This window comes from Populus euphratica, unplaced genomic scaffold (genome assembly GCF_000495115.2).
Source record: "Populus euphratica unplaced genomic scaffold, PopEup_1.0 scaffold50.1, whole genome shotgun sequence".
In the NCBI taxonomy this organism is placed as follows: domain Eukaryota; kingdom Viridiplantae; phylum Streptophyta; class Magnoliopsida; order Malpighiales; family Salicaceae; genus Populus; species Populus euphratica.
In genome coordinates this window covers 1,118,272-1,141,735 of record NW_011499870.1, presented here as the reverse complement: position 1 = coordinate 1,141,735, position 23,464 = coordinate 1,118,272, and the positions used below count along the sequence as shown (strand labels likewise).

Below are 23,464 nucleotides of genomic sequence, written 5' to 3'. Positions count from 1 at the left end.
AGCTCAATTGGTCAATTGGTTCATCTCAGACCTAGATAGTCAATAAAAATCATAGTTGAACAAATATTTCAAGGTTTTCATGCTTAGGGGTATCCATTATATCACTAAAATATATCCAACTTATGTTCATTAACATATACACGTAAAAAGACCATCCTAAACTTCTTAGTATCATTAAAGCCTAAAATCCTTTTTATTTCGCAAAAGTGATTCTTATTTCAAAGCTTTGAATACTCAGCTCGTTTATCAATGTTTGCATCTAAATTACTCATTCAATTCATCTTTCAATTCATCTTACTTCCTTTTGGATACCATAACTCTAAATTTATAGTACCATGCAAATATATATAAACACATTTTATGGTATTAATAAGTGATTCTATATGGTAAGCTTAAAAAATTATACAAGACATGATATCATATTTACTGCAGTTTAAGTATATGAGTGAACCAATCATACCTTGATATTTACATTCTTATCATTTTTGTTTATATTAAGTTTCATTGATGTTCTTATAAGTATATCGAGTACTTTTATATGTTTCATCCTAAATCTTTAAAGGATTTTTGTTACACTTACTTTGGTTAATGAAGATACTATCTATTACTTATAGACCAATCACTATTTAAAAACTCTTCATCATACTTTCTTGATCCCTACACATAAAGATTAAGATGAGGTTTTCTATACCTATATCTTTTTGAGTTCTTTGTTGTTAGGGGTGATTTCTTTTGGAACTCAAGTCATATTATAAATATTTTTCATTTTTATGCATAAATCAAAAGATCTACAGCTCTATAATAATTTCATTTATGATTAGGGTTATAAAATTATTTGACTTTAATAAAATAATTTTTTAAATACTTTTGATTCTTTTTTAGTTGGTAACCTAAACCTTTTTTTTTTTTGTTAAACATATATGTTTGGTTTGTTTCTAGGATTTTAGAGCCTTGTGTGAATTTAGCTAATGTTGTGGTCAACTTTTTTACCTTTTCTTTTAAAGATTTGTTTCACTTTCAAGTTGAATTAACTTATAATTATCATCAATTACAATGCAAGCTTTTTTTTTGAAAGATTTTTTTTCTACAAATAAGCATATATAGTTCTTTTTCAACATGTTATATCTTAAACCTAACTTTTTAAATTCATCATATAAAAATTCTAGTGTATGATACAACTCATCAAAGGTAAGGTTGAATTCTTCATCCAAATATTATGCTTTATTTTCATTTGTAATTGCTATAAAGCACAGTTTACCACATGTTTACCGCATGTTCTTCTTTGTCACTTTAACTCGAGTCCAGATCATGACTTCATGTAATTTTTATTGTCTTTTTATTGTGATGATTTTTCTTTTTATTTTGAAGAAGTTGATAAATTATTTTGGTGTGACCTATTTTATTGCATTTATAGCACCTTGAAAGTTCCCTGTTCCAATCTTTCTTGTAGTTTGAGAATATTTTCTTACTATAAGTATTCCTTATGAAAGTTTGAAAATGATTTATAATTGAAGCAATATCCTCTTCAATACCTTTACTCTCTTTATGTCGTGCACGAGGTCAAAATATGGGTATGGCTCTTGGGTCAAAGTGGGTTTTGAAAATATTGGGAAATAATCATAAAAATATAATTAATAGGATTTAAGAGTTGTCATTTCGTATTATGGTTACTAAAAAACCTAATGATTCATAAGAGTCTGGATACTGAGACCAGTTATGCACAGAAAAAACACATCACTCCTAGTATAACCTACCTAAAGTAAATTATTTTGTTGATTGATTCTTATAATTCTTGTTTATATTCATTGGTATGTCTAAAATTCAAGAAAAATTCTTCCTAGTAAAGAAGTCTTTATCTTATCTACTTAAAACCTAACAATTCTAAAGTCCAAAAATTATGTAAAATACATATATAAAAAAATAAACAAGTTGATTTTTGTGGTATTTTTAAAATTTTAGTCAAATCCTAATAGATAATTACAACTTATTGTGATACTTTTTAACTGATTTATTTTTTTATATTTTTCAAAGTATGATAAAGATGTAATTCTTTTTATATATATAAAACATGTATGAAAATTTTTAGAATTTGTCCAATGCACAAAAACATATTTTTTTTATTTTTTTCAAATAAATTTTTTTATTTTTTTGTATTTTTTTTGTAATTTTAAAGAAAAGCAAATATATTTAATATCGATTCAATATCTTATATTATAAGTCCATAATTCTGATATTAAATGAAATGGTTGGAAAAGCATGTGAGGGTCTCATAAATAATTTTAAGATAATCCCTATTTTTTAAAAAAAATTAAAAATCATTTAGAATTTGTTAGGAAAAATAATAATATTTCAGCCAAAAAAACTGTTAAAAATTCTTTAAGGTGTGTTTGCACACCACCTAAAGACCAAAAAAATGTATTATTTTTCCTTGCAAGATTTGCATAACCCAAACATTACTTTAGGTTCTGACAGGTCCAACTTAACTACAAGGCTAAACTCAGATCTAGCCAAGCTGCTAGGCTTTTTGGCTGCACCCCAGGTGTGGTCCAAAAAATTACTAAAGATACAAGTCCAAACAACATTTATAAACCCATAACACTCATATTTAATCCCATAGAAATGAGTAGGCTTCAGCAAAAATAATCCAAGAAATTTATCAAGCGAGGCCCAAGGTTAAACCTATCTATACCAATCCATTGCTATGGCAAGAATGAAACGTTTGCTGGATATAATTCTTCAACGTGAAGACCGAAAGAGAAACTTTCCTGTACCTCGGTTGTCAAAATGGTTGGGGCCGGATTGAAAGCTGGAGGCTCACGGTGCTGCACTATTGGACTGTCGCTGGTGAAGAGGAGGTGCCGCCGTATAGAGAGGCTGGTGCTGCTAGTGCTGTGTTCAGCTGGAACAAGAGAAGATGAAGTGCTGATGGAGGCTGAGGACTCTGCAACTGCTGGACTGCTGCTGGAGGCTCACGATGCTGCATTGTCGCACTATCTATGGTGCAGAGGAGGAGCTGGCTGAAACGCTGGTGCGAAGAGGTTCGCTGCTCACGTTGCTGGGCTGACAGTTGCTGGTCTGCTTGACAGAGAAACAACACAGGCTGCACTGTTGCCACTGGTAAAGTCTGCTCACTGGTTGTATCCAAGGCCTGCTGTCAGGAATGAAGGGATGAAGGCGGTGCTGCTGTTGAAAAATCCTTCACTACTGCTTTAATGGAGAAAAGGAAGTCGCAGTTTAGATGGAGAGGTCCACGATGGTGATCAGTAGTGCACGGTTGGAGCTGCTTGAGAAGGAGGAAGCTGCTGGCGATAAAGACTCCACTACTGCTCACGAAGCATAAATCAATGCTGCTACTGTGAAATGGCGTGAATGTGGAAGACTGCCTGCCGCTACTCTCGGTATGGCGTGACAGTGGAAGAACTGCTGTAGCTACCCTCGGTGGAATCAGCAACTGCTGGCCTTGCTGATGAACTGTGAGAGAGACGCTGGTGAAGTCTAATGAAGCTCGCGGTGTTAGTCTGCCATGGACAGTGGAGGAAACAAAAATGGTGGTTCCTTGTTTGGTCTTTTAAAAGAGGGGAAGGGATTTATTTTTTATTTTTTCTTGAGTTTCGTGTATGGCAGATGTTAGTGTGCGTGTGGGAAAGGATAAAAAAGGTATTTGTGTGGGTCTTTTTCTGTTTTTTTATTTATTTATTGGGTACTTAATCTTCTTCTTCTTTTTATTATTTTTTTAATATGTAAAAAAAATTTATTATTTTTCTTTCAATTGTTTGATTCAAAGAAACTAAAATATCACTTTGATCTCTGATTTTTTTTTCTTTGTATTTTATCTCTTTGTTCATTTTTTTTTTGTTTTTTATTTTTGTATTATGATAATTTCTTTTTTTAAAAAAAAAAAACAATATTAGTATCTTGATGAGAAAAATAAAAAATAATTTTTTTAATAATTGAACGCGTTGAAAATAAATTTTTAAATTTTAATTTCTTTTGAAAAGACATTGAAAATATCAAAAATGATACAAATACATTAAAAATATATTATTTTTACTTTTTGTTGTTTTTTCTTGATTTTTAAATTTTCTTTAAAACTATTAATAAAATGATGTAAAAAATCTGGTTACGATAATCATCATCATCATCATTAATGAGATGGATAGTTTTGAATGTAAAATTATTCTTTGGCTTTTTTCTTGTTCTTGATTCTTGTTTATAATCTTATAAGTCATTAGGAATCAATACAATCTTTTAATTGAAGTTTTATGAGATCTTTGGCTTCTTAAATTCCCATCATTTTTGTTTCTCAAGTTTTTAAATGGTGATCTAAAAATTTTACTCATAATTTCCACAGTAGTATAAATTTTATCAAATGCATCTAAACTATTAGTAATTATAGTTATTCTTGTAAACATGTTAGTTATATATTAACTAAGAAGCATTTTAAATAATTTACATTGATGAACTAATATATAAAATTTAGATTCTTTAACTTGATTAGTTCGTTTATGAATTACTTATAAAATATTTTTAACATTTTCACAAGATATGATTCTATTAAATAATGCGTTTAGCATTTTTACATGATATGATTATATTAAATTCACTTCTATTTAGTATATAATATAGATTGTTTATAATTTTGACATCCATAAAAAACAATTTTTTATCATTACTATTATATTCACTGCAAGTTTTAGAAATCTCAATGTCATCTTCAACTTTAATAAGTTTATGAGGTAAATTATTTAAGATAAATCTACAAATCATAATCAATAGATTTAAGATAGATAATTATTCTAGCTTTTCAATATATATAATCATTACTATAAAAAAATAGCCTAGATGTAGATGATTTTTTATTTGTGATATTATAACTAGTGATTATCATTATACTCGAAATCTAAGCAAACTTTATAAATAAGAACTAAGCTTTTATATCAATTATTTTTCAAGAATTAAGATAAATATATCACATAAAAAGACAGTGAATTATGTGTATCACTAAAATAGACAAAAAATGCAAATTACTTCAAATAAACATAATAACCAATAATATAATTAAATTGATTTAAGTAAATAGATAAGAGATAAATTTTGCAAATTGGTTTTTAAAATGGTTTGACAAGTTTATATTCACACCTCAAGTACTAGATTGTACTTGAGTATTGTATTTCTTTACTAATTTAAGTTCAAGAGTACAATAATCGTTTAATGAATCCACAACAGTATTTTTTATCACTTAAAGATATTTTCTCTTTAATATTTTTTTATCATTTGAAAACATCCCTCTTCAAGATTTTTCCCACATGAAGATATACTCTCTTCAAGATTTTTTTTGATAAAATTACCTTATCAATACTAAGAATTTTTACCTAACTTTTAAAAATTTATATGATAAGTGGTTTTATTATCACAATTAACTCTATCAGTAGAGTAGATAATACAATTAAAAGATCTAATATCTATATATCTCATAAGACAACACTTACAAGATTTAAAAGCATTTAAGTATAGTGAGAATGCGATTTAATACTTTTGTGCTACATTATAAAAATTTAATAATAACAATTAGAATATAATCAAGGATAGATGATTTTGTAGTTATTTTTCTCAATAAACCTGAATTTTAACTCTTTTTTTATTGTTATTTATCTATTTCATTATAGGTTTCAAGATTGTTATTCTAGAAGTTCACATCATTTAACTTTTGTTAATTCTTATTTGTTTTTTTGAAAAAAATGAAGAAATAAATTCCAACTCTTTATTTGTCAATATAAAAAATGTTATTTTCCATTCTTGTCCTATACTACAAAATTCAATAGATTTCGAGCAAAGTTATCTAATTTGTTTTATTTCCATATTAAAGTGTCATTTTAAGTTACCTACTCCTGCTCCTGTGCTGGACATTGTAGAGTAACAAAAACTCATGAAGTAAATTCTTTCTTTTCCTCTCCCGAGGTCAAATCAAAAGGGTGTAAGTTTCTTCCATGGAACAATTCTAAATTTTATTATAGAGTAAGTGGATTATTCTCGATTTTGAAAAATAGGGAGATACTCTTGTATTGGAAGTCAAATCATTCATCTCGAGCACCGACTCTTAAAGATATATTGACAATGAGTAGTTGCATGAAGGTCTGAGAATAGTTGGGTGGTGTTATATAAGTTGTGCTTCTTATTGTGCTAGAGGTTTGATCTTCAACCATGGTGTGGGGTGATCGTTACAGCAGGCTAAAACATGGCTAGCATGGCTTTTATACTGCATGCCTTTGAGTTTTTAGCCAGAAAAAATACTTCAATGTTATTACATCAACGTCTTCTCATTATTTTGGACGAAAGACTCTTCTAAACCTAGCACCTTATTTTTCATGCTGGAAGGAAGCACCGCTGAGTTAGAAAAGCCATTGACATGTCTCTATCAATCATCATTACTTCAACAGCTTGATTAAGTAGTGTATTTTGGTTGAAATTCACACTAAGATATTAGTTCTAGCATCTGTATCTCACAAGGTAAATTTGCACATGCTTACTTCGTTTATCTTGGTATATATCTCCTTAGGATATATATATATATATATATATATATATGAGTTGTTGATGAGTTGTCAGGTCATATTTTTAGAAAGATGGATATAATACGAGCCTGTGGTTAAAAACTTTGCATGCCCATATTGCGAGTATAAGGGTGATATAACTTACTCTCTTTTTTTACCGTCGATGTTCAAATCTTATTCCATGAGAGGGCTTAATTCATCTATGATTTATATTTTATTTTTTATTTTTTTGTTTATTTCAAGAAATACGGTGATTAATTCTAATTCTTTTTTTTTATTATTGATTCTTTTCCAATCAAGATGTATGACTTCATAAAACTACATGTCTATATAAATATAGATATAGATCATATTCATGGATTAACAAAAATATATAAAAGCTCTATTTATCATTTTGATTAATTTTTTAAAATTTTAAAATTAATGACCAGTTAAATTTTTAATAATCCTGATATTTATAACACTTAAATTAATAATTTTTTTAAAAAAATAAAAATTAACCATTCATGCTACATCCCTTAATTTTAATATAACTTCCTTTTAAACTTAGATGCCAGTAACATGTTCTATATATGAGATGTAGATAGAGAGCGCGAGGAAGACGAGAATGGAGCAACGGAGTGTGCATGTTTTTCCGGCTTCCAGCCACACAGTGGGTTTCTTAAAGGTTACTAAAGTCCTTTCCAAACCTCAGGAGGCTCTTTTCGTTGGCCGTCGCAGATTGTAGCCCGCCGCATCGAGTCTCTTTTTCGCTATAAAACACCCCTAAGGGCTATAACCATCTTGGTTTTCATGGATTTCTTCGTTCTTCTCACCTTTCCATTTCATGTTTGTGCTTGCCGAAGCATGATGCAAAGTATGTTATGCTTCTTTTTCTGCCATTGTTGTTGTTCCGAATCAGTATGGCTGTTATTGTGCTGGAGGTTTGATCCTGAACCCTGCCGGGGGAGTAATCAATCCATTAAGCTTAGGCTTGAAAAGCATGGTTTTTGTACGGACTGTTTTGAAAAGACCCAGTTGACCCTAATTGTCGATTTTATTTTTGAAATGTAAGAGCAATATAGTCATTTAAACGTGCATTTGAAGGTTGAGGGTACAGAAAGTTCTTACCCTTGATTTATTTTTATTTTTTTTACTTTTAATTATATGTGAGTTGTTATACTGTTCATTTAAAATGTAAAAGTATTTATTTAACCCCAATTAATATAATAATAACAAATAAATCCATTAAAAATAACCATATACCCCTAAGACCATATTATTAGAGTTTTTTAAATAAGGATAAAATGGTATTTTTAATGCTTCAATGTATAGTAAAGTGTATCTTGGTGCAAAATAAATAACTGAAGCCTCTTGGGTTTTTTTTTTCTTTTTTTTAATGACGTGAGCATGTCGAATTATGGAATCTTAAATTTGTTGATGTTGAGGTCGGTTCAACTGCTTCAGATCACAAATGAATCCCCCAAGCTGTCGTTGAATCTTATGAATTACCTAAATCACCCCAAGACGTCATCGTTTAAACCATATCTGAATTCTACAAATTCTTGTGCTTTTTGGACGATAACTTAGCAAGTGGTTTCCAGTTAGAAAACAAAATACACAAACGGAAACAGAAACAGAAACAAAAATCAAATCAAATCTATGTGTCCTGATACTGCAGTTAATCAAACGGTCCAAATATCACATGAAGCCTTCATCTTGTCCGAAAATCCATCAAAATCCAATTATTAAATTTCCTTAGAGTACGTACATTTTCGGAGAAAATGCCGTAATTATCTCATCAACCGAGAATTTCATTTTTTCCACCAAAATACTTGAAAACAATTGCAATATTATATTGCCTCTTGCTTTTTGTTTTGCTTTCACTTGCAGAAAGAGAGAAAAGATCAGACATTAACATCATCAACCAACACAAGGTTGCTCTTCCTTCCTTCCTCCTTTAGATCTCTCTCTCTCTCTCTCGCCCCCCACTAAAACCTTACATTTGATGTCTTCTGTAATCATCATTACATGAATCTTTCTCAAAATTGAGGTAAACTATCAATGGATGTTATCATTGTTTGATTTACTAAAAAACCCAGTTTTCTTCTTGTGGTTTTATTTGCCAAGATCTGACCATTCACCAAAAATGTACCTTAACGTTTCAAACTTTTCACCTCCTATTAACCCTCAAAGCCTTGGAATTGGATCTACTCGCATTCTCTCAAAACCCGTTTGATCCGTGACCAAAATCTAGCAGAAATATTAGCCCTTGTTTGTAAACCTACTTATTTACAAAGCATACCCTCCAATGGCCATGCTCTGGTAGCCAATTTGTTAGATTCTTGTGTTGTGTCGCTTAAAGTTTGAGTCTTTCTCATGATGTTGAGGCAAATCTTGAGTAAGCTCCCAAGAAAATCTTCAAAAACTGACCTAGCTGAGTCAGCTCGGCCCGAGTCGCCAGTAACTCAGCAGATATCCAATGGCTCAAGTGCAGGTTCGGGGAAGTCATCCAATGGTCCGAAAAGAACGTCTTCTGTTGTATTTCCAGCTAGTGTGGTTGCTGGGATTGAGCCACTTGTGCCCTTCAAAGATGTGCCTAATGCAGAGAAGATGAATCTCTTTGTGAGCAAAGTAAGCCTATGTTGCGTAACTTTTGATTTCAGTGACTCAAGTAAGAATACACTTGAAAAGGATGTAAAGAGACAGACTTTGCTCGAACTTGTTGATTTTGTGGCTGCTGGGTCTATGAAATTTAGCGAACCTGCCATTTTAGCTATGTGTAGAATGTGCGCTGTTAATTTGTTTAGGGTGTTTCCGCCTAATTATAGGTCTAATTCGAGTAGCATTGGCGAGAATGATGATAATGATGACCCAATGTTCGATCCTGCGTGGCCTCATCTGCAAATTGTGTATGATTTGCTGCTTAGATTCATCAATTCTACGTGCTTAGATGCGAAAGTTGCTAAGAAGTACATAGACCATTCGTTTATATTGCGGCTGCTTGATTTGTTTGACACGGAGGATCCAAGAGAAAGGGAGTGCTTAAAGGCTATATTGCACAGGGTTTATGGGAAGTTTATGGTGCACAGGCCATTTATTCGAAAGTCTCTGAGCAATATATTCTATAGATTTGTGTTTGAGACTGAGAAGCATAATGGGATTGCAGAGTTGTTGGAGATTTTTGGGAGTATAATTAGTGGGTTTGCCTTGCCTTTGAAAGAGGAGCACAAGATTTTCTTGTGGAGGGTTTTGATTCCTCTGCATAAGCCGAAGTCTGTGGGAGTTTACTTTCAGCAGTTGTCATATTGTGTGGTACAATTTATTGAGAAGGAGCCCAGGTTGGCGAGCATGGTGATAAAGGGGATACTGAAATACTGGCCAATAACTAATAGCCAGAAGGAGGTAATGTTCCTGGGTGAGTTGGAAGAGATTTTGGAAGCAATTAGCATGGTGGAGTTTCAAAAGGTCATGGTTCCATTGTTCTGGCGGATTGGATGCTGCATTAATAGTCTCCACTTCCAGGTACTGTCTTAAGTTTTAGTTTGGTTTATTGGTTCTTTTTCCTGTGATATAATGGCTTTGAATTTTCATATTATTTTAGAACTGAACTAGAACTCATGAAGTTTTGACTAATGCTATGCTTTACAAGATGTCTTCTGAGTATTGATTGCTAATTGTTACGTTTGCTTATGTTAAAATCAGTGGGAACCATTGCCTCGGTTCATGTCATAGCATGCTGCATGGTTGTTATGCTACATTAGGAGTTTTGCTCATAGGATGCTGGATGTAATTTGCAAATTATCATGTTTTTATGAGTGCTTGGAGCCCTATGTATATATCACTTGGAATTCGCTGGTCTGGATGGTGGTTTGGTGTTTTTACCATTCCATTTCATTTATTTATGAACAGATGACGTATATTGTATTACATATTTTGATAGACTAAGCGATTTCATGTTAGACTCTATGTTACCAGGAGAAGGTACCCTACTTGGTGAAATATTTCCTTGAAGTTCAGTTACTAAAAGGATTTGTGCTTGATATAGAACTTATATTTTTTTGATTAAATCTTAGTCATGGAATCTTTAGAATTGGGTTTGTGCTCAGCATGGCACTGAAATGACCATAAGCTTCAATTCCTTGGGGCTCTTTTGTGAGATGAGGCAGTACTTCAGGTATGATATTAGCACTCCTATCTACAAAAGCACTCATTTTCTCTCTCCATTCATTTCTATCTTTCTCTAAAACAATGGAGTGCTATTGTAAAGAGATGGGGTTCTAATATTTTCTCTCCTTTAGGGCTTCCATGTCATTCACTATATAAGAAATTACATATTCTGTGTCTTCCTTGACTGCCTTGTCATTGAGAATTTTCTAGAAATGCATATGTCATTGAAAATTTTCTAGAAATGCAAACTTTGGATGTAAGCTACGTTTCTAATGCCATGTATGGGCGCAGAATGGGGGAGAAAAGAAAGTGAGGGGATGGAAAGCAAATGGAAGAAAATTGTATTTTCTCTCTCTTGTTTGCATGACGTGAAAATAAAAAGGAAGGTAAAATGGAAGGAAAGTAACTTTCCCTTGTTTTGGAAACCAAAGAAATACAAAGTATTGTGGATGGTAAATTTATAATTATGTCCATTGTGTTAAATGCTACTAGCAATTTGTAGTCAAGATTGAAGTAATTAATTTACTTCTCAATTAAAAATTTCATTTCACCTTCTCTCTTTTGGAAAAACATGTTTTGTGCATCATGAGGGAAAATTTTCTCATAATCACTCCCATACTGTCTCTCTCATCCCGAAACAAGGGAAAATACCTTCTTTGTGTAGTTTTCTTCTTGTTGTCTTTTTTCTTGGGTTTTGAGAGTGAAGAAATGGGGTGGGGAGAAAGTCTTGCTCCGTTGTTTGGGAGACTGAAGAAAATGGCGATAATGTAAATGAGAAGAAAATTTTCACTTTAGGCTCATAAAACGTATGCTCCCTCCAAATTGGGGAGAGGATGAGGAGAAATTTTAGAGTACTCGAGGAGTAACTTCCAAATAGTGACCCCATGGGCTCACTTTGTCAATAGAAACAAACACAAGAAAGAGAGAAAATTATATTTGAATCCATAAAAAGTAACCAGAATATTCACACCTAGGTTCAATTTTTTTTTTTATTTCTCTCGTTTTTCTCTTCACCGTGTTTATCTCTCATATATGAAGTAAATATTGGTGGTAGTTGAGCATTCTAAAATTTCTTGAGGATGAGTGGAAGTTTTTGTTTGGGGAATTAGTTGACAAATTTACTCTTGATTTGAACCAAGACTTTGATGTGGTGAAAAATTGGAGGACATTATAGTAATTTTACTTCCAACATTTTCCATACATCCTTTATCCTCATTTCAACCAAGAAAAATCATGTTTGCTCTTTTCATTCCTCCCATTTTTCACCCCAAAGACAAGGAAGGACATTCATTTTCTCTCCTTTTGTTCCCAACATTTCCTTTGAACTCCCCAGTACAAAGCATGAGCATTTTGAAGTGGCCAAAGCCATTCCTTCCTCAATATTCCATAACAATAGACCTTTTCATTTTGGTACAACAGTCATTCCTCCTGTTATTTTGATTGGTATCATATAACTCTCCAATATACATTATAAGACTGGTAACTAGCTTCTTTTATGCCTTAAATTTCTCACCAGGGCTTGATCAAGAGCTCTGGAGTTCTGGGAAGAGAAAGGACAAACATGCATCCTCTTCCAATATGATATTATGTCTTCAGTTGTGAGGATTTTCTTAGTGCTGTTTAATAGATGATTGAGAGGGCGAGAGAATCCAGCTATTTTGGAGGAAGTTTGTTTGGCTAAGGTCAGGGCAGGGGACAAAGGTTCATTTATTAGATAGACAAGAGTGAATATCTTCATGTTTTCTAGTTGATTTCAAACTAATTAGAAATGAAAATATCCATAAATAGGCATTTATTTGTTGTGAAAGAACTGTAGTCATATGGCTTTTTGGGACATCTCAAATGGAATTTGAATTTAGGCCAAGGACAAGAACATTTTGCTATCCTTGTTCATTAGCCATTGCATCAGGGTTAAAGTTAAGCTCTGTATTTTTCTTGGGGATGCTTGAGAAGTGGAAATATCATGTTCTGAATTCAGAGTCATCAGGCCTATGGAACACAACCCCTTTGAGTTATGATCATTAGTAAATTACTAGTTTTATCTTCACTGTGTACTTTGTTTCAGGTGGCTGAAAGAGCCCTCTTCTTATGGAACAATGACCAAATTGTCAACTTGATTGCTCACAATAGGCCTGTGATTCTGCCCATCATATTTCCAGCATTAGAAAAGAATGCTCATGACCATTGGAACCAAGGGGTGCTCAATTTAACTCTAAACGTCAGAAAGATGTTCTCAGAGATGGACGATGCATTGTACCTGGCCTGCCTTGATCAGTTCAGGGAGGATGAAGAAAGGCAAAGCGTATTGGCTGAGCAGCGGAAGGAAGCATGGCAGCGGCTGGAGCATGCTGCCAGTCTCAAGCCAATAACTAGAAACACAGCCGTTTTGGTGACTCCTTTGGCAACCTCGATTGCCTGTTAACTCCCGTGGTGTTATCCTCTGTTACTGTCCTCCTCCTTCGACGGAGTGGGTGCGAAAGCCAGGAAAAGAAAATGCTGCTCTAGTAGTCTGGGTTGTAGGATTTTTTTTTGGATGGTCCTGTGACAGCCAGTTATTGTAACTTGTGTTGGTCCTGTATTTCCTGTTGCTACTGTATGGAATACTAATTATTGCTTCCTTGGTAAGGTTATGAAGGAAGGACCATGCAGTGGATTATACAATTTTCTGTCAGCTAGTTTACTTGCAACTCTTTCTACTCACCCCAAAAACGGTCCTCCTAATACAATCTTACTTCAACCGTTCTCTCTCCTTTTCTTTTCTTTTTTTCTATCGCCAAAACATAATTTCGAAGGTTCTCGAAAAAAGAAAATTATAACTTGAGTTGACCTGTAAGTCAAACCCATCAATTGTAGGGAAATAACGCTAACGTGCTGCACGATATTCAAGCTCACAAACCAATGACTGACATTAGGATTCCACCGAGGTGACATTGCCATTGCCCTTTACCGCTGGTATCCTGGAACATATCGACATCGGTATTAAAAGCATGTTTGGTATCGGTATTAAAAGCGTGTTGTGTCTGGTATCATGAAAGTTGCTGTAGTTGTGTTTGATGTCATGAAAGTTATAGTGAAAGTTGTCCTCATTGTGTTTGATGTCATGAAAGTTGTTGTGGTCGTGATTAGAATAAAATTGTTTTATAAAAAAACATTTTTAATTGAAATTATTTAAAAAAAGTAGATGTCTAACACTAGTTTTTATAAATGCGACGTTATTAAGCAATGTTCATTTATTTTATGTTGTTATTAAATAATGTTTAACACTAGTTTTTGGAATAAAATATAATTAAAAATAAAAAATATTTTTTTTATTTTGTTGGGTTGGACCCAATTCAATGCATTTTTAGTTTTGATAAACCTAGCCGACCTGAGTTTTATATTTAAATGGATGAAAATTAATTTAATTAAAATTAATCAATTAAACAGTTAATTTATGAATCAATTAAAATAAAAATAAAACTTAATTTAATTTTAAAAAAATTAAATCCAAAATTTATATTTTAAATTAATTTGAGTTAATTCATCAAACTTTAATGTTGGGTTATAACTATAATAACAAGTTAGGTAACTTTTGCATTAATTTTTTTAATAAAAAATCATGTTTACATGGCATTATAAATAAAATCATGTTTATATTAAATATTATTGTTTATGCAAAATATGACACAGATTATAAAGATTTATTATTAATTTATGATGTAGAATTATTTCTATTTTTTAGATATAATTATTTTATAAAATAATGATATAAGTAATAAATACAAATAAATCTTGCTCATAATAATTAAAAAAAAACATTAAGTATTTTGAACTTTCATTTGCTGGTTCAAACCCTCAACAATAGCAACAAAAGCATTATATTGCGTTAATTTTTAAATCTAAAAGTAAAGTATGCTCCACTGTTTATCTATTTTCTCATCATAAGAAGCTGTTTTTTTGTTGATTCTTAGATTAACGTGGGTGTCCGGATCAACTTGCGCGCACCACGACTAATTTCACGGGCCCTGAAGTTAACGACCATGTAAACCTCCAGTGGCCATCATATGAGTAACCAAAGACTCGAACCTGAGACCACAGAGAGAGCAAAGCACTTGATCCCAAGTCCTTACCACTTGGCCACCTAAATGGTTTTTTTTTTTTTTTGCTGCTTCTTGTAACCTGTAATTGTGTTATAGTTAATGGTGAGACCATTATTAAAAAACTGTGAAGCAGTTTTTTGATGCTTCTCGTAACCTGCAATTGTGTTATAGTTAATGGTGAGACCATTATTAAAAAACTGTGACAGAAGCATAACCAAATAATAAAAATTACACCACACAGCCACTAAAAAAGACAGGACCGCTTTCAAAGATCAAAGCTTAGATTCTTCAAAACACAAAGGGTCTTGTCTTCCGGAACCCAGAAGTTTTCCTCGAGTTTTCCTCATCATGCTACAACAGACACGCCAGTATGAAAATTTTATCATTTCTTTTTTTCTTTTATGATTCACAAGGTTTAAATACAAAGGTAATGTCCAGATAACTACAATTCTCACTGCTAAATTAGCAACCTGCAGAATAACCTAGCCACGGTTAAAACTTCCTTTAGACTGGGAAGTTCTGAAATTATTCCGCTAAGGGCATATAAATTACCTCCTCGAGTGTGTAACGCTACTGATCACTGATTACATTTGACTTTGGTCTGGATGCCCCAGAACAAGATTAGATGTTACAACAATGATAGACAGAAGTTAAGAAACAAAAAATGCAGGTTTTTAATTGAATTAAATTCTATGATTAGAGCCGATATCACCCTCAGGGGGAGCGGTTTGCTTGTTAATGCAGGACCCGTTTTCCTTCGTCCTCAGAAAAGCGATGAAACTCGTTGCACGGAGGTCAAAGTTGCTACGGATTTGAACTGCCACAACGACAACCATTTGTGAGAATGACATGGAAAAGTGAAGCCCAGAAGCTTCCATGCTGTCTATCAATCATAAAAATTGCCTCTGAACAGAGAAACAACCAGGAGCCTTGTGTAATTTGAAACAGTAAAGCTCATAGTTTGATTTGATTCGCATGCTGATGAGAATTCAAATGACTCGCAACAATATCTCCGAGGTATTCTTATGTAAATTAGACAGCATGAACACACTGTCCAGCTAAAACGGATCGAAAGAAGAAAACCTCTCCAAATAGTACGAGTTCTTTACCTTCTGTTGTCTGTATTTGTCCCGTATAGCATTTAGGCAACAACCATCAGTGTTCAGCTGCAAATCTTCCAGGGCAAGCACTGTAGTTTTCAGTTCTGATGCTGTGTAACTTGTGTAATGCTCTAGTGTTGAGTTCTGAAATGAGTACACAGAAGCATCCTCTTCAGAAATTTCTATAATGAATGAAAAGAAAAGAAAAACATAGAATAATACACAAATCAAACAAAAAGGAGGCAGAAAAGAGCAGACCCATGGGTGGTCTGATTGATTGAGTGTCCATCGGGCAAGAAAAACAACAGATGCGGCTATGAGGGAAGGTAATAGCTTTAGGAAGTTGTACTCAACAAGAGTCAACTCTGCTAGATAATTTGCCAAGAACTCCAGCTCGACACAAGGGACCTGTATTGAAGCAATTACAGGTCTCTGATCAGATAAGTTCCTGCTTAGTTAAATTCCAAGAAAAAATGTAACCGACAATTGCCAACATCCTAAAATACCTTGCAGGAAGCTTGTGCTGCTTGAATGAATCTCCTGAGACACAAAAATTGAAATAGAAAAGAAGAGTAACTTCAGCATTGATGGCATCATACCAGCAACATAAAGGTAAAAGATGTTCAACATTACACCTCAGAAATGATTTCGTGGTGGGAACTGATAAATGAAAGTGCAAGAAATTCAGGACTTGACTCTCCATTTTCAGAACCTGCCATAGTATCATGTTAGAGGCCTTGTATATCAGAACATCAAGTGAGATACTATATCAAGGGAGAATCCAGCAAAGTTTTAAGAATGCAACACACCCCTTATGCTAAGTAAAGCCTCCAGAATTAGAATGGAGACACAAATTGGGTTATAGAAAGACCTCAAACAATAATATTTGCACACACACGTTGTGGTTAATTTTGGGGCAAGTGCTTTTGTAGGAAATTATCAATAACTTCCATAATGATACGAAAGAATTCAAGTCAAGTATAAACAAAATTTCCCATGAATATGAAAACTTTTAGGTAAATTAAATAATTGACCCCATCTTGTAGTTTATATTTAGCCACCAATATGATTTTTTTCCTAAGAAAATGTCTAACTTTACAGTAATGAAGAAAATAACTGTTACCTCAGTTTTTGGGTGAGGTCAGCAAGTTCAAGTGAATGATGAAGCTTAAAAATATGAAGCCTAATACATAAAGCTGCCAAGATTCCTAGGGCGTACCTCTCCTCTTGTGTAAGTATTGTCAGTGATGAAGCAAAACTCTTCCACTCTGGGCGCACAAATTTCTTCATACTTACTGCCATCATAAATGAAAAGAAGTGCATAATGTCAACGACTAATGTGGAAAAATATACATGACATGCAATTCTATCCACACTGCCAAATACATTCAAGGTGTTTCTAATACATAAACCTTGGTTTATATTCTGTGTTAAGGAACATGTGATGAGCATGCAAAGAAAACAAAACGGTGTAATTCCTTCCTTGCAATGTGCAAATATGCTCATATGAATAAAGGGAGATGGAGAGCATATCTGATGCATCAAACATAGCATCATCATATAGCAGCCAAGTAGTATTTCATCAAATGTTAGCAAGAATAAAATCAAAACCATAATGAATTATGTGGCATAATATGTGAATTTACTTATTTAAGCTTCAAGGATTGTCCATCATCATTCTTGCAATCTTAAAGACTTGTTCTATTCATAATTCGAGCCCAATTGTCAGAATAAAAATCTAATGAATTATGTGGCATAATATGTGAATTTAATTATTTAAGCTTCAAGGATTAAGTCGCTATCTAGTATCTATCATCACTCTTTCAACCATAAGACTTGTTCTACTCATAATTTGAGCCCAACACTTGTTGAAAACCAGCATATCTTATCTAAATACCAAACAATCATTAAACTTACGAGGCAATCAACATGCAAGTAACACCAAGCAGTTGGAGTCTTTGTTTTTCAATATAGTTCTGTGAGAGGAATCGATCAATGAGATTGACAGTGAGATAAAGTGTGTCTGGAACCAACGTATATTCTTCAGAAACCTGAAAGAGTGCATATAGATTATCAATCTCATACCCGTTCAACATCTGATTGAAATAAAAAGGTCCTAAATATTACTAAAGCATCGAGGTGTTCTTAAAAATCCCAGCAACTGGGATACTAAAGTTTCAACTTCTGTTCGATTCTCAACATCAGGATTCTGTTTATGTTTAAAAGCTGAACAAATCAAGTTGTCGTAATTGTTTAGGAGCTCTATGTCCAACAACAAAAAATGCAAAATGAATACACATAGCATATGAATATGAAAGCTGAAAAATACTTAAGGTGTTCGTAGAGAAACAAATCCTAAATGAGAAAACTTAAGGTTTTCTCCCACAACAAGCCAGTATCCCGTATTCAACTTTTTAGTCTTTGGTCCTATACTTTCTTAGGGAAAAAAACATCAAGTTTGGAAACAACCAACTGAATAGAGATGGTAAACATGGAGAAAGAAAAAAAAAGTAAATCATCAAACCATTTTGTTTTGATTGATGATTGCTACAGGAGTTGATGAACTACATGGAAACTTAAACAATGAGTGAAAAATGCAACTGGTGATCTTCTAGGCAAAGATTAAGATCTGCTTTATTGGTTGAAGGGAAAATTGTTAAGGCAATCAAAATTAACAAGATACCATCCAAATTAACAGAGTTCAAAAAATAAAAATAAAAAAGCAATCCATTTTGGTAGAAGAGAATGATAGGAATTTAATATAGTTACACTTTCTAGGAATGGTGGCATTTCTTTTCAAGAGATAGAATGAGGCATTTCTTTTCAACATCTTTTGAAACAGTATGTTGAACTAGCTTGAGACATATGCCTGAGGCAGCTCCTGCCATTATATCTATATAACTGACTGCACTAACCTCCACAAGCCAGTCGATCAGAATTCCTCGCATGCTAGGACTAATATCATGCTGCAACTTCTCCATGTAATCAATCGAAGGCCTTTGGTCAAGCTGAGGTACAAGAGATACAAAAACGTTAGCACTAAATATGGTAGTGATGCCAAGGACCGTGCAAGTTACTAATTTTGCCACTCTTAAGCCCCAGCTAAAGCTAATTTCTCATTTGAAAACTCGAGTAATGCAACAGTTATTTGTTATTAAGTACTTCAAATAAAAGAAAGAAACACATTCATGTTGCCTAATACCAAAATAGAGAACACTAGCATTGGATAATAATTTTGCAAGAATCATTCTATATCAAATTATGCCAAATTGTAGTCAATAGCAATGATAGTTTGCATTCATGAAAAGAACAGCTTTAATCTCACTTTAGGATGATCAAATGACAATAACAACAATGATTGAGATGTGAGATAGCAGGTTATGGATTTAAAAGGGGGTAATAAATGATTGCAAAAGGTTCTAGAGCAGGTTATGGATTTAAAAGGGGATTATAAATGATAGCAAAAGGTTCTAGATGTTGCAGCACAAACCTCCTTAGCACGTATATTGTTAAATATATCAGGGGCGTACAAGCTGCAGAGCTGAAGGTCTTTTATGTTTGAATCAATGTCCACGACGCTCACGCCAACTGAGGCATCCAGTTTCTCAGAAATTTCACTTTCTTCTGCACAAATTCAACAAAAAATCTGTAACCACAGGTAGTCTACTAAGTATTAGTACGGCAATGTCAGAGAAATTCTTCATGAATAAGGGGTGGTTTTATTTATGCAAATTCAAGCTATTCAGTCACCTTTAAACATCAATAATTGCATCTGAAAAATAAATTCAGATCCATATTAATGAAATCAAAATGCTCAAGTCCCTCATTTGTTAATTAAACCATCAATGCCATAGAACTGGTTAGATTTTATTTGGTACATGATTGAAGATGATGCTTACACCCGAATCATGATATAGCACGGACCTTTCTTTAGAGGCCTTTCAACTCCTGAAGTTTTTGTGGAAAGAGGTACTAGAAGCCTTGGATCTGCTACACCGCCTTCTCTTGTGCCATGACAATCACTTTGTTTTTTTTCTTCTAACTTTGCAGGTGAAGTAAAATCTTGTGCTTCCCCCATTCTTATTTTTGACAGCTCTTCAGCTAACTTTTCTTTTACATCCTCCTGAGCTGGTGAAATTTCCATAGAGATATGAGCAGCCACCTCTGCATTCTTATTTGGAGGACATTTTCTAGCTTGTTTTCTAGTCTGTCAATAATCTCTCATTTGGTGAGTTTCGAAGAAAAAAAAAATTGCAACTAGTGAATAACTGCTGGTGAATGTAGATAAAAGTAAATCCCCAAGACAAATGTCAATATAAAGTAATTTTTTGAAGATTGGGATACAAGCAAGAAAATTGCATACATGTTTTGTTGCAATGTTGCAGTTCAGATGAGAATTCTCACAAAGGACGTTGGTCACATCTTTAAGCACTGCCCTTCTCTTATGCTTAAGACCAGCTACTGAGGTTGAACAAGATTTGTTCTCATCTGATGCTGCTCTTTTGGTCTTTGCTCTAAGAGGATGCTTCTGATCCTGTTTAAAGGAGGGTTTTGAGGCAGGAAATAATCCTACTGAAGTCCCCGAAGCTTTGGCACGTGCCCGTGTAACTCGAGTAGTGGGCTCTTCATGTTTGGCAGCAGTTGCATTTTCTTTATTCATCTTTGCTTGCCTCGAGGAAGGGCAATGCATGATTTAAACTGAAATGCTATTCATTGAACCTGGAATCTCAATACCAGTTCTATGTTAGATATCAGGGAAAGAAGCAAATGCCTAAGCAGATAAAAAAATAAAAGAGAGCACAGTGATCAACATAACACCAATTTTTTTCATAATGCTGCAAGGTCATATACTAAGTCAAACATAAGAAATCACAGCAGAGGGAACCAGATTTAATAGCCAGTTATAAAAATCTTTTTCTCAAAAAAAAAAACTAAGCTTCAACATCACAAAAAAAAAGCGTACACAACACTGTAGTAAATGCAAGGGAATGAAATATAACAGGTTGATCTACTATGATTTGAGCTATTAACAAAAAACTTGCGGAACTTGTAAATGCTCATGTTCATAGAACAGGGCCACTTGCAAATCACTTTCAGCTCAACCGGGTTACTGAAACATCCACAGACACCGAGAATGGATCAAATTCATGCTTATTTGAGATTATGCAGACTGTACATTCAGGCTCAGGTGCGTTGTTCACAGGAAATATTACTGTTGCGAACCTCACTGTGCAACCAGTAAATAGTTTCTTTTCAAGTTGAAAAAAGTTCTTGTATAGAAATATCTACTTATAAAAGCCAACTTTGATAAACCAAAAAAGAAACCCCCCCCCCCAACTGCTTCTAGATTAATTAAGAAAGAAACGACTCAGACATAGTTCCAGGCCACTAAACTCAAACAAAAAGCTCTCAAGTCACACTCCTTTATTCTTTCTCAAAAAAATTGCAATGTAGTGATAAAGAAATCCATGTCTCTGTACTGTTACACATTGAGAATTTTCACACCGATACAATAAATAATATTCGGGTAACCCATCTTTGAACTCATCCTATGCTATTCATCTCGAAGTATCCATCCCGAATTAGTTGCCTGAATAATATTAACCATTTCATAGGTCGGATTCAACTGATAAGGCCTACAGACACCGACTGTGAAATGACTGATATTATCGAGGAAACTGACACGAGATGAATATGTCAGCATGAATAGCATTACTCTAAAGCTTATTGAGAACGCGAATTCAAAAAACAACTTAACATCATCTCCTAAAAGTTACCTTTCACTATCTTATGAACAGGAAGGAGTAAAAAGTTTTGCTACGGTTTTAACCTCTATTTTGTAGCTGTAAGAACCGAATAGATAAGAAATTTTCTGTTTCATGCATTTTTACATTAACTAAACAGACACATTTCAAAATATCGAGCTAAGATCTAACGTTAATTAAAAGATCTGAGCATTAACAACACAAAAGGCAGATATTAAAACCAAATTACTAAAAAAATAGGAAACAAAAACCCTAATCCTGCTAAATTACTAATCCATTTCATCATCAAATGCTTCAAACCTCAAATCATCTTCTCCTCTAAACATAAATTCCTGACTCAAAAATCGTAAACGCGGAGCACACACAGACAAAAAAAAAAGACAATGCGCTTTATAAATCCACGAAGTTTCAAAACAGAATTAGAAACGACGCTGAATAAGAAAAATCGAAAAACAAAACGCGAAAATGCTGAAAATTAGAGTCTGCTTCGCAGATCTCTAGAAGCAAAAACGAAACGACTTGTCATTTCGGAGAAACAAAATATATAGCTCTTATCGATCCAACAGCGACGTGTCACAAGCAAAAATCAATCACCGATGGTGTCTAGAGCTCAAAAAAAAATAAAGAAAAAAAAAACAAGGGGAGAGGAGAAGGAGAAGCGAGCTTACAGTGTGCTTGGAAGCTCCAAGAAGACCTACTAGTGAAGTGATGGTCTCTAGAGAGCTCTCTCTGTGAAGAGAGAGAGTGAGAGAGCTTTTTTCTTTGTTTTTTTAAGAGAGTGAGGCTTTGCGTCGTTGAGTTGATGATATTATAAGGAGACGGTGATGGCTGTATGAGCGGGACGGTGCCACAGTTTAAACTTCCCAAAAGATTTGTTATTTCCACCCCTTTTTACTACTTCCAGATCTTGAAATGAAGAGAGTCACTAACATTTTGGATCTGAGAGAGGATTTGTAGTCTTACTTTATGACAGGTAGGTAACAAGTGATCGTGTTGTGGTGTGGTGTGGTTTGAAAAAGAAATTAAATCTTGATTTATTATTTTATTTGTAAAGAGACAAAGGAGTAATTATACATTTTACTTTACACTCTTTATTAAATTTCAATAGTTAATTTTAAAAAAAAATATTTTTTTTAATTTTTATTATTATTATTATCTAGATTATATTACACGATTTATAACTCAAATCTTTCCCGAGTTATCCTTTTAGTTGGATTTAACAATTTATAAATATCATATTTTTTTATATATTTGGATAATAATATTGTGTATTACTAATTAATTAGTTATTTGAATCTAAATTAGTATTAATATCATTAATTTTCTGTATTTTTTTTATTTTATTGATCAATTTATACTTGCTGCCTATCACCACCAAAAAGGAAAGAAAAACTAAATTATGCACATAATATCCTATTAAAAACTATTTTAGCTTAATTGAGATGCTAAAAAGAGACTCTGTGAGTGGGTTCAATAAAAAAAAAATTCATAAATGAGGGTTCTCATAATAAAAAAAAAATTGTATGAATATGATAAAATGAAAAGAAAAAAGACCAGGTGGCATTTTTAGAATTACTGATCATATTTTTTTATGATAATTATTAATTTTAAGTTCTGTTTGGTATTGAAGTTCAATAATATTTAAAAAAAAAAATTATTTTTTAGTTTCAAATTAAATATCTTTAGTATTTTTGGATTGTTTCAATGTTTTAATGTGAAAAATAAACTTTTAAAATAAAAATATATATTATTTTAATATATTTACAAATAAAAAATACTTAAAAAATAAATTCTATCACTTTCCCCAACAAATCCTAGTA

General features: G+C 33.0%; 2 protein-coding genes across 3 annotated transcripts; one reads left to right on the top strand and one right to left on the bottom strand.

Moving 5' to 3' along the window:
- The first annotated feature begins 8,125 nt into the window (after positions 1–8,125).
- On the top strand, positions 8,126–13,371 carry LOC105127100 (serine/threonine protein phosphatase 2A 57 kDa regulatory subunit B' iota isoform-like). The gene is made up of 2 exons (XM_011028220.1): positions 8,126–10,055; positions 12,766–13,371. The coding sequence occupies exons 1-2, from the start codon at positions 8,910–8,912 to the stop codon at positions 13,120–13,122; spliced, it is 1,503 nt and encodes a 500-aa protein (XP_011026522.1). The 5' UTR covers positions 8,126–8,909; the 3' UTR covers positions 13,123–13,371.
- Positions 13,372–15,141: 1,770 nt separating this feature from the next.
- Positions 15,142–22,571, bottom strand: LOC105127098 (cyclin-A2-2-like). Of its 2 annotated transcripts, none has more exons than XM_011028218.1 (12): positions 22,313–22,571; positions 20,244–20,598; positions 19,804–20,090; positions 19,370–19,503; positions 18,795–18,887; positions 17,797–17,930; positions 17,099–17,174; positions 16,515–16,591; positions 16,386–16,419; positions 16,138–16,287; positions 15,889–16,023; positions 15,142–15,596 (listed from the first exon to the last, which is right to left on the bottom strand). In XM_011028218.1, exons 2-12 carry the CDS (start codon positions 20,567–20,569, stop codon positions 15,543–15,545), a joined length of 1,500 nt encoding a protein of 499 aa, XP_011026520.1. In that variant the 5' UTR covers positions 20,570–20,598; positions 22,313–22,571; the 3' UTR covers positions 15,142–15,542. The 2 variants fall into 2 exon arrangements, with proteins under 2 accessions (XP_011026520.1, XP_011026521.1); XM_011028219.1 differs by having other exon boundaries at positions 19,370–19,500.
- Between the last annotated feature and the right edge of the window lie 893 nt (positions 22,572–23,464).